Here is a 17500-nt window from a genome sequence, read left to right on the forward strand (position 1 = left end):
AAGTGAAATATTCTGGCAGTTCGTGTCTCGTGCAAGTGGAATTGCGCTGCATATGCGCCGACGGCACTGCATATTAAAATAAATAATAAATGAACGTGAGCTGGAAAAACACAGTGGCTGTTTATACCGCGGTATTATGGTCTAACGTTAGCCTACATGCCTACTCGGCATGCGTCACGGTCTTTGACTTGCCGAACTGAACTGCGCATGAAATGTTCGCTCACAACTTGTTATCAAAGGTATATGGAACCAGTACTGTTACTGTAATGAATTCTGCTATTCTGTTACAATTTCAGATGTTTTTCCCCAAGAGGTGGTCTTGTTTAAGCCTTTTGCCACAATTCACTTCTGCCATGTTGTGGTGTGTAGCCAGGTCGCTCTAATAAACATATATTGAATCAATTATTTATTTTATGCTCTGTTTTCATAATTTATGCTGTTGACAAGAAAAGATCATTCAGTTACATACCTTAAGCACTGGTCAAGGTACAGGTACATCATTCTGCTATGGTACTTAATATGGTATAATATTGATGTGTTTCATTTTTTAAATGGGGGACGTGTGTGCGTGTGTGCGTGCGCGAGTGCGCGAGTGCGCGAGTGCGCGCACGCGCGCGCGCGTGCGTGCGTGCGTGCGTGCGTGCGTGCGTGCGTGCGTGCGTGCGTGCGTGCGTGCGTGCGTGCGTGCGTGCGTGCGTGCGTGCGTGTGTGCGTGCGTGCGTCTGTCAGGTAGTAACCTTGTATCTCTATATTTCAATTATTCTTTAAATGAAAGAAAAAGTATAGTAAAAATAGTTTGTAGATCACCTATTTTCACTATTGTATCTACATTTTTAATAGTAATAAAAACAGAACGGTTTTGGACATATGAGGTTTCCACCTAACAGCGACAAAATGAATAATGCAGAGGGAGAGAGAGAGAGAGAGAGAGAGAGAGAGAGAGAGAGAGAGAGAGAGAGAGAGAGAGGAGTGATGCAAACCAATAGAAATAAGAGAGAGGGAGGCCAGGGTTTTGTCGTTCTCTCACAACACAGGAGGAGGAGTGACAAATGGAACTCATTCTCAAACAATCACCTTGTGGAGCAATAGCAGTTTAAATGTATAATACATCATATGGTCGCCGTCGTCTGGAAAACTTGTATGTCCAAATACAAGGTTAATAAGGTTCTGGGTTAGTGAGCTCTGGCAGTCCTTGAAATGAACATGCTTCAGAAGCACTTGGTGTGGAACAGTGGGTTCTCAAAAGGTTTTCATGTCAAGGACCCCCAAATTGATATGATAATCGCGTCACGTTTCGAGCTTGTATATCTGATACTTTTGATGCTTTTGTGTGACGCTGTGGTATGGTCACGTAGGGCGTTAAATAGCCATTATTCACTTCCTGTTTCTCGGTTGCTGAGTGAAACGGCTTTCAAAATAAGATGGTTCTCCATAGAAATGAATGGTTGGCGGTTCTGGAGTACACAACACGCCACCAGACCAGACCAGCCACCAGGTGGTGATGCTGGCGGCAAATGAGTTAATTACGGAGAAACACAAAGAGTTAGAATATGGAGATGAGAGGTTTCTGCCCCACAGTGTTGACATGTTGTCCTTACCGCCCGTGCCAGTCGACTCCTCTGCTGCCGTCGTATGGTGTGTGGTGAGGGGAAGGTGGGCATGGGAGGGGCTACTGATATAGCGATGGTCACTCTGCTCCGCTCCTTGCTGCTGGAACGCTGCTGCTGGTGTTCGTCTGTGGAAAAGTACAACGCATGGACATGAGTGGACATCACTGCTTCTCAAACTATATTCCAAGTCAAGGACCATCTGAAAAGGTTTTATGCCAGGGGCCCCCAGAAGAGATTAAACATGTTTTCAAACCCCAGCGAAATGAGTTAATATAGTAATCAAATCAGTTTAACCACCTTACGCCTATAAACATTTGAAAATTGTTGATCAATAAACTCATGAAATGTGAAAAAAATAACCTGTGTTCCATAGTTATTATTTAAAGTCACAAGCTCTGGTTTATACTTTTCATTGGTTCAATATTTATAAAACCCACAGACAGACCGGTATTTTGGGTATGGCATTATTGAAAACATTTTCAAAAAGTAAAAAAATAAAATAAAATAATCCAGTGTACAGTTGCATTATACCCATGCCTGGGCATATGGAGATAAGAGGTTTCTGCCCAATAGTCAGCAACGATATTATTATAAAAAAGGTGGCTTGCGTGCGCGTGTGCATACGTGTATATGTGCGTGCATGCGTGTGTGCGAGCGCCTTCACCTTGGTGCAGGGCCCGGAGGCTGAGCTGGGCATGTCTGTGTAGCTCCTCCACACATGGTGCACGCGTACACGGATGGAATACGTTGTGCTGCTGATGCCATGGAGCCTGGTAGTGAGCCGACAGCTTACTCTCTATGTCCAAATTAGACACCGCTGAGGAGAGATACAGAGAGAGAGAGAGAGAGAGAGAGAGAGAGAGAGAGAGAGAGAGAGAGAGAGAGAAAGAGAGAGAGAGTCAGGGTTACGAATGTTTTTATTTATTTATTAACCCTAGGGAAACATTCAAATCACAGTCTGCATACAAATGGCATTCGTGTTTTTGTAGTGATTGTATTCACGCAAGCACACATGTTGCCTATCCCTATACGGTTATTTACAGGTGTCAAAAACAAACAAACAAAATTAAATTCCATTACTTTATTGTCATCGTGGGTGCAACAAATTTGGAATTTGGAATTGCATCAATTTGGACGGTGGTCCAAGTTGATGCAAAAAAAACCCAAAAAACAAGTAGAAACGTAGAAACCAATATCCACAAGAATAATCATGGAGAATAGACATTTCGACCTATGACATTAGTGAAGAAACGAGAGGCTGCTGGATGCATTAAAAACATAAACAGAACTGATTGTAACATCACAGGTATTAGCTGCTTTTCTGAATCCTGATCCTGCCATAGATTGGACACACCAAGTATGTCATCTGATGAAGTTTATCTCTCCACTAGGAATACACATTCCAGCAACAGCATACTGCCAGCTGAGATTCACACCAGGTTTTGCCTTTCACCACCCACTGGCACATACATGACACCACACACATGCACGCACGCACGCACGCACGCACGCACGCACGCACGCACGCACGCACGCACGCACGCACGCACGCACACACACACACACACACACACACACACACACACACTCATAAATGACACCAGTCAAATAAAGAAGATAAGAGAGAGGGAGGGAAAAGAAAATCCAACAACAATCATTAAAGTGAGTCTTTAAAAAACAATTAACATTAGATTAAAGGACTAACTCCACTTCTTGTTTATTCTACATCACTGATTGAAATAAACAAGACAGGACTATGCCATGCCATGCCATGCCAGACCAGCAGATGGCAGCTAAACTCTTATCCACTGCAGCTGTGCAGAAACCACTCATTCCTTTTCCTCACAGCTTCTTTGCTACAGGGGACGGAAACGGAAGGTCGTTGAGCAAGGCACTGAACCCCCAAACTGCTCCCCCTGATGAGGTTTACTCTGCCGTGTGTGGGTGAATGTGTGAATGGGATACTTTCAGTCCGCTACAATTCAAAGAGAAACATTCAACTTTTGACTATAGGACGCGAAAAACTTATTTCAAAAATTGGGAAAATAGCAGATCTACAAGTTCATAATGCAATGTGAGCTTGTAGATCTTCTATTTTCACTGTTTGTGAAAAACTTTATAATGTCCAAAACTGTTACCTTTCAGGATTCAAATTCAAAAATATCAAAAGTAGCAAATCACAAGTTCAAAAGAAGTTTCGCAGTTGCTGTACTTTTTTAAAACAGTAATCAGACAGGAGATGGGGAGAGAGATGGGGGGGTGACACACAGCAAAGGCCGTCGGGATTGGGACTCGAACGCACGACACACTGTAAAGCTGGATTACCAGCACAGGTGCCAGACTGCTACGCCAGCTGCCCGGGCTGGACTGCTACTTTTGATACTTTTGTGTAAGGCTGACTGTAGTATGCTCAAGTAGGGTGTTAATTTACCAAAATATATATAAAAATATATATATCTAGCTCAACCGTCCGGGCACCTAGGCTGCTGAGCCAGCCTGACTGTGTGCCGTGGGTTCGACTCCCGATCCCGATGGCCTTTGCCGTGTGTCTTCCCCCCCATATCTCTCCCAATTTCCTTTCAGATTACTTTCAACCTATCAATAAAGGCAGAAAAAGCAAAAAATAAAATAAATATAAATAAATATATATATATATATATATATATATACTGTATACCTAAAGTTAAAATATGGAGATAAGAGGTTTCTGCCCGGCAGCAACGATACAGTATCATTACAATCTTGTGGTTTGCCAATTTTTTGGGGGCCCATTTGCAATATCCTCACGGCCCCCTGGTGGGGCCCGGCCCACAGGTTGGGAGTCTCTGCGGTACAGAGAGACAAAGGGAGAGGAATGTTGTGTTTGATCTCTTCAAGGCCCCTTTAGCTTCCACTATCAATCCTGTTTCCATCCCTTCATTTACAATTCCACATGCACTTGTCCTTGAAAGCAGCATTGTACATCAGTAGCCAGGCAACCTTTCATTGCTCATCAAGTCCAGCATTTTGCCTGTTATTAAATCATCAGGCTAACATTATAGCAGCATTTTGGTCAACTTCTGCAGTTGCATGGGTTTCACAAAGCTATATGTCTTTGCATAGGCCTGCTGTAGAGTTGAGTCATCTAAAGTAGGTGATGGTTGTTCCTTTTCAACAATAGTATGATCATCATATGATCATGATCATCAAACAACTGACAGATTACAACTTGTCCAAAATGCGGCAGCCAAAGTTTTAACTAAAAAACTAAGATGAGAGAACATATTACTCCAGTTTTAGCTTCACTACATTGGCTACTGGTTGTTTTTAGGATTGATTTTAAAATGATTTTACTTGTTTGAAAAGCTCTCAATGGTCTCGCACCTTCCTACCTACTGTACATGACTGCCTGCCTTGTATGTCCCAAACAGGTCCCCTCAGGTCCTCCCCTGCTGGCCTGCTCAATGGCAACTAAAAAACAGGTGTGGTGTGGAACATACTCCCACTATACCTTCGACAGGCAGCCTTTGTAGACATTTTTAAAGCACAGCTCTAAGACCTACTTCTACACTTGAGCTTTTAAAATCCCTGTTGTTATTCATGTCCTCACTGTATTGCCTTATTCACTTTTTGAGTGGTGTAAACCACTCCTACAACTGGCTTTGTTAGTCTGTCTGTCTGTCTGTCTGTCTGTGCTCAAAAAATGAGCACGGTTGCTACGGTCACCCAGTTCACACGGGTGTGATTTCATTACGTCAGACATTACGTCAGACCACAGCTGATCAGTCTATATAAGACCTTACACCACTCAGGTCATCTTTTGAAAAAAATAGTGTCTTTAAATGGTTTCAGTGATAACATGACACACATGCATTCAGCGTACAGATAAAGGAACATTAGGCTAATTAAGAATGATGCAGGCAGGGTATGTAATGTATACATAATGTATTATGAAACAGTGCTCTAGTACCAACCCTAAACCCCTCTCTCTCTCTCTAAAAATGCAAATACTATTTTGCATTACTGTACATGCACCCATTCATACACTGATGGCGAACGAAACCATGCAAGGCACCAACCTGCACATCTGGAGCAATAGGGGCTCAGAGTTGATTTGCTGTGTTCCACGGATCTGAAAATGTAGTAAGATCTAGAATCCTGCATACCACCATTTTGCATAATGTTCACCTTTTCTAAGTGCCCCGACTATCCTGTTTGTGCCCGTCTCTTGCTTCTCTGCTCCACCTCTGCCTCCTCTGCATGCCATAGTCATGAAATGTACACTTGTAGTTATACCATTAGTCATAGTCACACATCCACCTCTAGCAGACACATCTAAATCATCCATCTATTATTACATTTGAGAGAATTCCACGCCCCCAATGCAAATGTATTTGTGCGGGTTCAGGTGGCTAAGTCATACACCGTGATGTAGGCGGAGTATGCAGAAGTGCCATCTTCGCCTGTGCTTTACGGGTGGCTTTGTGGCCGTGATACGTCACTGCCTTGACCTCTGCACTTTCACCCAATCTCTGTGGCTTAGATAAAAAGAGAGATAAAAAGAGAAGATAAAAAGAGAAGGATCCGGGCACACAAAGTAAAAAAAACCGCCTTTATTGAATTAAAAAGGCAACTGCCAACATGTTTCGACCTAACAGGTCTTCATCAGTAACCTGACTCCGCCAGATGGGGCAGCAGAGAGTACACTGGGTTCATCAGGGCCCTGATGAAGACCTGTTAGGTCGAAACATGTGCCAACATGTCTTTTGCCTTTTTTATTTAATAAAGGCGTTCCTCAATTTTTAACTTTGTGTGCCCGGATCCTTCTCTTTTTATCTATGTCTTGATCCCGTTTTTGATCCGTGTGAGCACCTTTTTATCATTATCACATTTTGCTATCTCCATTGAGCACCTGGTTAGTTCCTCTTTTTTCTCAATCTCTGTGGCTGTTAGACTACTGGCCAATCACAGCAGGGCTTTCTGAGAACTGCGGTGAGCACGGAACGTAGTTTGTAGTTTACCTACCTCTCGCTATCCTACCTCTCTCCAGAGAGAGAGAGAGAGAGAGAGAAAGAGAGAGAGAAGGGAGACGCCTATGAGAGGGAGTCTGAGCTTTGCATAACGTTTGTGCCACATGAGCCAATATTAAGTGGCAGAAAGAGGGAGGAGAGAGAGGTAGGGAGAGAGAGAGAGAGGGGGGGGGGGGTGAGAGAGAGGGGGAGGGAGAGAGAGGGGGAGGGGGAGGGAGAGAGAGGGGGTAGTGGGGAGAGAGTGAGATGTGAGGGCTGTGTATCGTGGATGTGCAAGCCTATAGGTTGCTAGATGCGAGGGTCGCATAGCGGCCCAAACCTCTAATAGACACATCCACCTCTAGCAGACTCATCTACACCCATTAGACACATACACCTCCAGCATGACTAGGAGACACATCTACACACCCATCCTAACGTCGCCAAGTCCTGCAGCTGGCCCACATGCAACTGAACACACACAAGCTCATTCAGCTCTCTCTCTCTCGCCCATCGCTCCTCTTTCTCTCTCTCTTTCTATTCCTCCCTTTCTCTGGTCTGCAGGTGCAGTGTCATCATCAGGACCTGCATGCCAACAGCACCAGCACAACAGGACAGGACAGAGAGAAGAAGAGGAAAGGAAAGGAAAGGAAAGGAAAGGAAAGGAAAGGAAAGGAAAGGAAAGGAAAGATTCAACACAACGGAACGGAAAAGAAAAGAAAAGAAAAGAAAAGAAAAGAAAAGAAAAGAAAAGAAAAGAGAGAAGAGAAAATGAAATGAAAGGAGAGGAGAGGAAAGGAGATAAGAGGACCTTCCTCCTGTCAATGCCTTGCTATTAACCTATTGATCATTTGGATTTGTTATGTGCAACATGAAATAAATATAATAGATACTTTAGAATCAACTAAACCAATTAGTATGATGTTGTGTAGATCTGATATTTTAAACTTTTAAAAACAAAAAAATATTAAAATAATTAAAAAGCAAAAGTCTGAACTCATAGTGGTTGAAGTTACATGGGCCAGCCCTATGTGTCTTTGCCAGTATAATTCTATGCTCTGTGGTCCAGATGTAGGCCTATTCAAGTCATTAGCAGCAGAGCGCGTATTAGTGTTAGAATCTGGGTCAGCACAGCAGAGCGCACTCCCTGTAGTAGCGGTGGATGGACAACTTGTCATAGCAGGCAGCAAACACTTGCGGTCCAGATATACTGTAATGTACAGTAGAAGAGAAGAACACACTGTTGTTCACCAAGCATTCCTTCTTTGGAAATGCAGTTTGCCGTTATGGAAGTACAGTATGCACGCACTCACTCACGCACACAAATAATACATACACAAATACTACTCAATAAGTCGTGTTGTTCCTAGCCCAAGAAGAGCATATGGCTTTAGTTGAACTCCCTATTCTGGGGGTAACTTTCACCCAAAATTGCCGATGTACAAGCTCACAACACGCCGTGTTAACTTGTGATGCGTTAATTGTGAAGAGAAAATAATGCAGAGTTGCAGCGCTACAGTGGTGTGAGAACACATGCAGTACCTTTAGAATGCACAGGAACACAGCCCCCCAGACCCAAACAGACCAATGCCATGGTCAGCAGAAGTCTCTCTCTCTCTGTCGTGTCCTTCGTTCCTCTTCACTGTATCCTGCAGGACAATGCTAGGTTGCCCATCAGTGCTTGGTTTCCCATCAATGCCAGGTTATCCACTCCATGCTACTGTAGGTTTTCCACTCCATGGACTGACAGGGATTGTTCTAATCTAAGCATTACTACACGGTCTGCACTCTGCAGCCAGACTGGCAACATCTGTAGCACGGACCGTCCAGCTACACCACCCCCACCCCTCCCACTGACTAACCCCACCTGCTGTCTCTGATCTCCACTCCGCCCATGACTTTACTCCACTGAAGAGAATACATGCTAATCGTCTGTCAATGCAAGGACTTTAGGGGTGTGACAATTAATCAATCTAATTGATCCAATAATACACACACACACACATGCACACGCACACGCACACACACACACACACACACACACACACACACACACACACACACACACACACACACACACACACACACACACACACCACTGACAACACAACACACCACACCACACCACAGCACAGCCATCATGTGATCTCAGATGGTTGGGTGGTCTCGCCTGTACATGGCCCGTCCCTGACCGATAATCTCTTTATGATGCAGGAATATGGGAGAGCAGTATTAATGTATTAATCCCACCACACCACATGCTGGGTATATGTATCACGTGCTTAAACCCTCGCCACTGCTGCATCTGAGGAAGGGGTGTGTGTGTGTGTGTGTGTGTGTGTGTGTGTGTGTGTGTGTGTGTGTGTGTGTGTGTGTGTGTGTGTGTGTGTGTGTGTGTGTGTGTGTGTGTGTGTGTGTGTGTGTGTGTGTGTGTGTGTGTGTGTGTGCGCGCAGCACACATGGAGGTGAACATTCTATCCCCAATAATATGATCAATAATACATACTTGAGCAGGACAGAAGTGGTGTTAGTTTGCTACACGTCGCAGGTGAACTTGATTGGTGTGAGATTGATATTTACTTATTTATAATTATATTCAACAGCTACAGTCAGAGAAACTATAGTATATGTCCACTCTATTATGACAGAGAGAGAGAGAGAGAGAGAGAGAGAGAGAGAGAGAGAGAGAGAGAGATCCCAGGCTAGTAATCTGCAGTAATCTGGTGCTCTCTCAGTCATGGCGAGTGACACTGTCATACTTTAGCCTCCCGCTGTGGTTGGAATGTAGTGAATATGTATAATATGTGCAGTACACGTGGATATGACATGATGTAACAGTGGGTGGTCCAGCAGGAACTTTGAATAGAATGTATAGGACTAGAATTTCGCGGGCCTTCGGCCCGCTCATCCCAGAGTTGCGTTGCCCCGCGTTGCGATACAGAAGTCCCCAGATACAGAAGTCCACAGTGACACGCGTTGTATGTAGCTGTTTTGTGCTGCAGCGCTTGCGCGCGCGCGCACGTGTAGTGTTGTTGTTCTTATCCATATATGCGCCTCGGTTCGTCCTGATTGTACGACGTCAGGTGTCGACACGGTCGTGTTTGCATTATTGTAACTGTGTATGTAATCGCGGTGCTCTCCGTCCAAGTTAGAATCTGTGTAGAACCTGTGTTGTTGTTGTTCTTCTTCTACGTTTGGTTTCCGGCAGGCTGTACACTGTGTGTGTGTGCACGCGTGTGTGTGTGTGTGTACTGTGTAACTTCCGGTAGTGTTTCCGGAAGTGTGAAAGGTATCAGGAAAAACACGTGGGTCACGTCAGTGGCGGCTGGTGACTTTTGTCCTAGAGAGGGCGCTATGAAAATATCAAGAAAACATGCACTATAGGTATCATCACATTCAATGGAAGGCTTTTAAAAATACAAAATAAACATGGCATTGCCAAACATGGCTAATTTCACTGCATTTTCCATGTAGATTGAGGCTACAGTTTTTTTTTTGTCATTGTCTTGTTGTTCCATTATGAAAATGAATTATTATCTTTACCTGGCTCCATGTGGCTCATCATTCATGTTTTTCTAGCGTCTGTGTTGACTGTGTTAAACTATATGTCAAACTGTGTTGTGATGTTTATGCTGCCCCCAAGTGGTTTGTGGTGTGAATAACATTGATCGCACACATTTTTCGACCCAGTGGCTTTCTATCGTTTGTATTGAAGTCTGAATCATAGCCACGTTGACAACGTTTGTAATAAACCAACCCGTTTGTAAATCCGTCAAGATTTGAGCGAGTTATGACTGTTTATGTTTGAGCTGCCATTGAACATACTGTACTGTAGCCCCGAAGTAAGATGGCTGCCGGGTGAACGACGTCAGAAACTCCGCCTTGAGCCATCTAGTGTTTGTATATATCTATGCTCCAGATGAACGCGCAGCAACATGTGACACTCAGTAACCAATCAGAAACGTCACACAACGTAAACAACATGTGACATTTCATGGCAGCAGAATACAACGTGGCAGCATAATACAACTTGTAATCACTGCCTTTGGTTAGTGGTTCCTTATATTATATAATATTGACGTTTCTGGATTGCTAATTTTAAATAAATTACAGGCTGCAGATGTCGTTTCTCCGTCATTCTTATTCACGTTTTATTCAGGGGTTGTGCATGGTGGTGCGGCGCAGCAGCGCCCCCTATGGACCGGCCGCCACTGGGTCACGTGGTGGGGTTGTGAGCCATTGGGAAGGGGTGATGTAGTGTTGCCAGGTCCACGTATTGTAAGCGAGTGGTAGTGTGTGTAAGTATAGGCTGTAGGCTGTAGGAAGTCAGGGTTTGCGGTGTTGTTTACATAGTGGCATCAATGTTGGCGGTGCAGCCAATGAAAAGAGGGGAATCACGGGATGCAGTGTTGCCAGGTCCGCGAATTGTAAGCGAGTTGTAAGTAGCGTGTTGAATGGCATTTTTTCTGGGCTTGTTTTCATAGACCTGGCAACATGTGAGTGTGTGCGTGCGGGGGTGTGGGTGCTTGGGGAGATATTGTTTGTTGTGAAGAGATACAATGCCGGCGTGGGTGTGGAAGGGAGGCAACGTTGGTGTCAGTGCAATGAGTGATGTTCCGCGGTTGGTGTTGAGGGGCGGCGTTCGGCGCGATATGAGGAGATAGCGGCCGAACGACGCGGAGGGTAAGTGTGTGACGTGACTGCCGTGTGAGTGTAGTGTGTTGCAGTGTGTCAGTGACGTGTCAGTGATGTATGCAGTGTGTGACTTTGGGTCCCTTTTCCTGGGTTGGGTACAACTTCTCACTTGTATATATAGATAACAGTAATAATGTGAATCAAGTGGTTGTTTGGTTTGTGTATAATTGTGTATCTGTTCATTCCTATATCTATTCTCTAGTCTAGAGTCTGCCAGATGGATCTTATCGTTGCTGTCGGGTCCAAAAGGGAAAATGTTCGAATGGAGCCACTGTAGTTATAATTTAGTCACAAGCTCATCTTAATACCTTTCATTTCCACTTTCACTTTCACAAAAAAAACTCAATCAAAATAGCAAAAAAATAGCAGGTCGACAAGCTCAAAATGCCTCGCATCGCGTCATTATAGCTGAACATTTGCAAAACTTCTCCAAATATGGAACAATTCTAAGAACATCTTTAAAGCTTGTGTGCACAATTAGCAAATCTACAAGCTCACAACAAGAGGCACCGCCGAGCGAGCCGCGGGCAAGTGAGTGGCCATGCTGAACGTTGTGAAGTCAGCCTTATAGCTGACTCAGCACTGGTGACGTTGCGTACCAATGGGGACAGAATTGAAAATCATCACGTCGTCACACGTTGCAGTATGGGCAAATCCGTCCCCAGCTGTCACCCATATGATGGCACGGGTGACTCTGTGAGAGAATATTTGTTCAGTAACTGGGGTCTCCCTGTCTCTCCAGCTCTTTGATGAACAGAAAATACATTTTCACGTGGGTTGCGATTGCAAATGTCATCCAATCAGGAGAGATTGGACCCGGGTCTATTTGGTTCCACTGTCTGAGTTAAATGGACCCTTAATATTTAGTGGGTACCGGGTAGCCGACTACTACCCCCTCTGTCCTGTTTACCGCTCCACACCAGGTGACTGTGTGTGTGTGTGTGTGTGTGTGTGTGTGTGTGTGTGTGTGTGTGTGTGTGTGTGTGTGTGTGTGTGTGTGTGTGTGTGTGTGTGTGTGTGTGTGTGTGTGTGTGTGTGTCAAAAACCTCCATCTGCACACCACAGTTGCTGTCTACCAGGCTGTCTGCATCACCACCCTCCTCTACAGCTGTGAAGCATGGACCACATACTGTACACTGTACAGCCTTCACATCAAGGCCCTGGAGCGCTTCCACATCGGATGCCTTCAGCGCATCCTGGGCCTCACCTGCCGTGATCATGTGTCTCAGACTGAAATACTGAATACTGAAATACCAACTGCAGGAGTGTTGAGGCCATGATCACCCAGCACCAACTGCGCTGGCTCAGACATTTGATCCGACTGGAGTGCTGTATGGCCAGTTACACACCATGGTCGGTGCCTGGCAGGTGGGCCCAAGAAGAGGTATAAGGACCAGCTGAAGACCTTCACTGAGGAAGTATGTAAGATCAGGCATGAGGACGTTGAAACTGCTGCTGCTGACTGTGACCCGTGGTGGCAGCGCTGCCTAGAGGGAACTCACAGGCTGGAGGAGGACAGGACTACCAGAAGACAACTGAGACTCAGGACTGACTGACTGCCAGTACAGTACCACTACAATCACTACAACCAAAGGTATGGCACCCCCATATCTTGCAAGTCTGATCGGACCCTACAAACCCTCCGGTGCGCTCAGATCCTTCCAGTACCTTCGCTAAAAACGCCGGGACAACGCTCCACACGTCCCAAACTCTTCTCCATTCTGGCTCCAAAACTATGGAATGCACTTCCCATTACAATCAGAACGGCAGATTCACCCCCAATCTTCCGCCGTCTGAAAACCCACCTCTTCAGACTCCATCTTAGCCCATAGCACTTGCCGTAGTACTTGCCCTAGCCTCGACCACCTACAGGCGTACGCATAGGCTCAACTTATGTAACTTAAATAGCACTTTATCTAGACATAGCACTCTAACTTTCATTATATAGATATTTCCCCCAAAAAATATGGTGAAATAGCAGATTGTCTTTCTTTTCTTTTCTTTTCTTTTCTTTTTAAAAGCAGGACTTAAGGGCACGGTCACACCGCACTTTTATTCTACCTATGAGGGCAGATTCCGCCAATGCATTTCAATGGGAATGGAGCGGTTTACTAAAGATACAAAAAACTATACATTTATTGTTATAGTTACTGTATTGTACTGTGTTCTGTACTGTATTGTAGTGTACTGTACTTAAAGTTACCGTGTGGGGGTCTCCAGGAAGTTTGCGGAACAACCAGACCCCCAGGAACATGCCCAGGGGGCCGGCCCTGTTCCGGCGAGCCTTCCCGCGTCCGAAACGGTCCAGAGACAGAGTTACCGTGTTGCAGCTTTCCATGCTCGGACACGTACATGCAGGGACACGGATAGGGACACACGGGACACACATACTGTACTGTAGCTCCGTAATGTAGCGAAAGCACCGCTCAAAAAGTACTCGCACCACTGGACACGCGTGTGTCAGTGGTTAAAGCTCATGTGTAATAGCCATGATATTATTTATAGCAGAGCACATGTCACCACAAGGCCAGGAAGATAACACCAATGGAAGCGCAGGTCAAATGTCCATGATGGGCTTATCTCCCTAGCTTCCCACACACACACACACACGCACGCACGCACGCACGCACGCACGCACGCACGCACGCACGCACGCACGCACGCACGCACGCACGCACACACACACACACACACACACACACACACACACACACACACACACACACACACACACACAGTTTACACAACACAACACAACACAACACAACACAACACAACACAACACAACACAACACAACACAACACAACACAACACAACACAACACAACACAACACAACACTGAAAGCTTTACAATGCTGTCTCCTAGTGGGGCAACCCCTACACTGCATGCAATTCAGTGCCTACATTGCACTCATTGGCAGACAGTGAGGCCTTGTCTGTTTGATGCAGCTAGGGTTCCCCAATAGGCGGCCTGTGGGCCATTTGTGGCCTGCGGAGCGCCCCCTTGTGGCCCATGGAAGAATATAAAAAAAATAAAAGAAAAATGGGGGTCAGTAGCCTATGTCAAACTGGGCATCCTTTTCAAATGGGGTCTTGCCCTGAAAATTCATTTTCAGGGCAAGACCTCGACCTCGTGCGTGCGGACTCGGCCCCCAGCCTGGTACCCTAGTCAAAATATGGCCCTTGAGGAAATTGTATTGGGGAACCCTGAGCTAGCATGTTGCACAATATGGATAAGTTGCTTTCATCCACTGTCTGCCTGTATGTTATATCATACCAGTCTAAAAAAAAGTATCAATACTGCAATATAGAAATACTCGTTACAAGAAAAAGTCCGGAATTCAAAATGTACTAAAAATACAAAAGTATTGTTATCAAAATGTACTTAAAGTAACGGAAGTAGAAAGTAGTCATTATGCAGAATGTTCCATTTCACAAGCTTTCACATGGCCGATCTACAAGCTCACAATGTGTCGCATTGCATTGTGACCTTGTAGATCGGCTATTTTCAAATGGCTGAAATGTATATAGGGCTGAAGTGGGTAATGTTTGTTTTGTAACAATAGAATAGAGAATAAAAGATTCTGCAAGCCAAATTCATGCTCCCAAATGTAGTTTACTTCATCGGAGCATTAGTTTGGTGTGTGGACTCTATTATTATTCTTATATTGTCATTTCTTATATTCTTATAGGCACCCACCCAGCCAAGTTGGTTTTAGATAGGCATGTTTTTGGCTGTTTATCAGCTTCTTTTTCAACTTGATGATTTGTAATAATAATCAAACTACAAAGTAACTATAGTTTTCAAATAGTGGAGTAAAAAGTACAACATTTCCCTCTGAGATGTAGTGGAGACTTTGGAGTAAAAGTACTGAAAATGCTTGTACCACAGAATATAGTAATTCACAAAAAGAACATCCTTGTGAAGTGCAGTAATACATTGTTCAAAAATGTTTCTAAAAGTTTCCAGAATGGCAACAATAGCTGATTTCGGCAGGACACCGTTGTGCGATGGTGTATAAAATAGGCACATTATAATGGTAGACTGCTGACAAACCAAAAGCCCACGGAATGGACAGTGCTTTGTACAACACAGTATTCATCAGGATGTTGTGCATGGTAGAGGCAGAGCAACAGTTCTCACAGTGGGGTCCAGAGGTCCTTGAAGGGGGGGGTCCCCCAGCTAGTTCATCACATATTAGTTTAACCACTAGTCCATAGCATTTTATTGTCTATTCAAAAAAACAAATGGTTTTTGTTTTTTCTATTTGTTTTTGCAGCCATAAATATAGCCATTCAAATTCATTTTGAATAGTCAACGTGTAAAAAAAGTGAATAGATGAAGATAAAAACGTATAGATGATCTATAAGGTCACATCGCAATGGGATGTGTTGTGAGCTCGTAGATCTGTCAAGGTTTTAAAAAGTCTGGAATAATTATAATACAATAGAAGTGCAGAGAAGTATTAAAACTTAAAAGTCACACCCGTGTGAAGTGAGGGGCGCTAATATATTAAAGTCTAACTCATGTTGATTAGGTGATGTAATAGTGATGTAAAACAAACGGTGCCTACACAAACATTAAACATTAAAAATTAACAATAAAGAGACAATATGACATAATTTTCCCTTCATTGTCAATGGCGTTTACAAAACAAACATTGAACTAAAGACAAACATTAAACATATGTATAGGAGGGGCTGGCGCCTCGTAAAAAAGTAAATGCTGATGATGGTTAAAAAATCAAGCTGTCTGTTGTGGTGAGAAAATGAGATGAAAACATGATATGAACATCTTGTTTTCCTCTCCACTGTATCTTTCTAATCATCATAAATAATGTAATGTAAGTGTCTAACCAGGCAATAATGTGTTTAGAAATAAATAATAGAGTAGGTATAGTAGAAAGCAGAAACATAAACAGAACGTATGACGTACGTATATTTTTTGTTTGAATTGAGTGGAATTGCATTCTATTCTACTGGATTCTACACCAGTGTTTCCCAAACACTGGGTCGGGACCCATGTTTGGGTCGAGAACACATTTTTATGGGTCACAAGTAAATATCCGTTAATTTATTTTTCATTTTATTATTTCACTTTCACTATATTTGTTTTATATGAAACATATTTTCTAAAAGAAAAACAAAATCAATTTAAGAAATCCCATTAAAAAAAGTCTAAAATCTCACAATGCCTCGCAATGCGACATCAAATTTGTCTTTTGGGTCTTGTGCTAAAAGCTTTGGGAAGCAGTGGCACTGTTCTAATTCTAAGCTGTAGTGTGCCTATATAGTTAAATAGTTATATATATATAGTTATATAGCCTGTATAGTTAATGTGAACCCTGAAGTATCAATTCAATCCATTATAAAACTAAAATATTGTACTTTAGTTACTTTAGTTAGTTTAGTAAAGTACTATTTTTAATTAGGACAGATAATCCCTATTTTATACTTTAAGGCTTGAAAGCTCGAAGTCTGTGGTGTATTGTAGCTTTAAAAAAATAATCTATTTTCATTTTGAAAAAAAGATTTAAAAAAAAATGTGCATTATGACTACATTTACTTTGAAAACAGGACGTTAACTTGTAACAGAGTATTTCTCGTAGTGGATTTGCTACATTTACCAAAATATAACTTATATAACAAAATATAACTTATAACTGATGTTAATGCAATATACAACTGGGGTGGTTGTATTTGGTCTATTGAGACATTTAGATCCTGTGTGTCTACTTTGACATGTCTGGTACAAAAAGTGGTACTGGCTGAAGGTCAAAATTTCTCTCCTGAGCAAGCAGGCAGGCTGGCTCAATTGTCTCAGTGGTAAACATGTCAGCACTGTGCAGGAGACCCCGGTTCAAATGGATCCAGGAAAGCTACATAGTGCAGCTTTAAGTTAAATATCGGAATACTTTTTCCACCACTGTGCGTGCATGCTAGGGGTGCAACGGTTCACTTAGCCCACGGTTCGGTTCGTACCTCGGTATGGGGGCCACGGTTTTGGTTTGGTTTCGGTACAAAAAAAACAAGTATTATTATATTTTTCCCCTATCCAAACACACTCCAGTATTTTCTGTCTTTTCATTATTTTCAAGGAGAAAAAAATCCTATGTTGCCATATACTGTCCCTATATATATTATACTCAAGGGAAAAAAACAAAAAATCCCCCTATGCACTCATGCACGTGCAGCTGCAGCGAAAG

The 17500-nt window shown here is 43.5% G+C and overlaps 1 protein-coding gene across 1 annotated transcript in view; it reads right to left on the reverse strand.

The window, feature by feature from the left end:
• nhsb (Nance-Horan syndrome b (congenital cataracts and dental anomalies)) overlaps positions 1–17500 on the reverse strand; it is a gene marked incomplete at both ends in the record, with an annotated part of 83460 nt that overhangs the window by 18146 nt on the left and 47814 nt on the right. The window contains 2 exons of the mRNA XM_079496725.1: positions 1599–1735; positions 2275–2427. Coding sequence (XP_079352851.1) covers positions 1599–1735; positions 2275–2427 — 290 coding nt within the window. The remainder of the gene's footprint in view (positions 1–1598; positions 1736–2274; positions 2428–17500) is intronic.

This window comes from Electrona antarctica, assembly GCF_951216825.1.
Source record: "Electrona antarctica genome assembly, chromosome: 3".
Classification (NCBI taxonomy): Eukaryota; Metazoa; Chordata; class Actinopteri; order Myctophiformes; family Myctophidae; genus Electrona; species Electrona antarctica.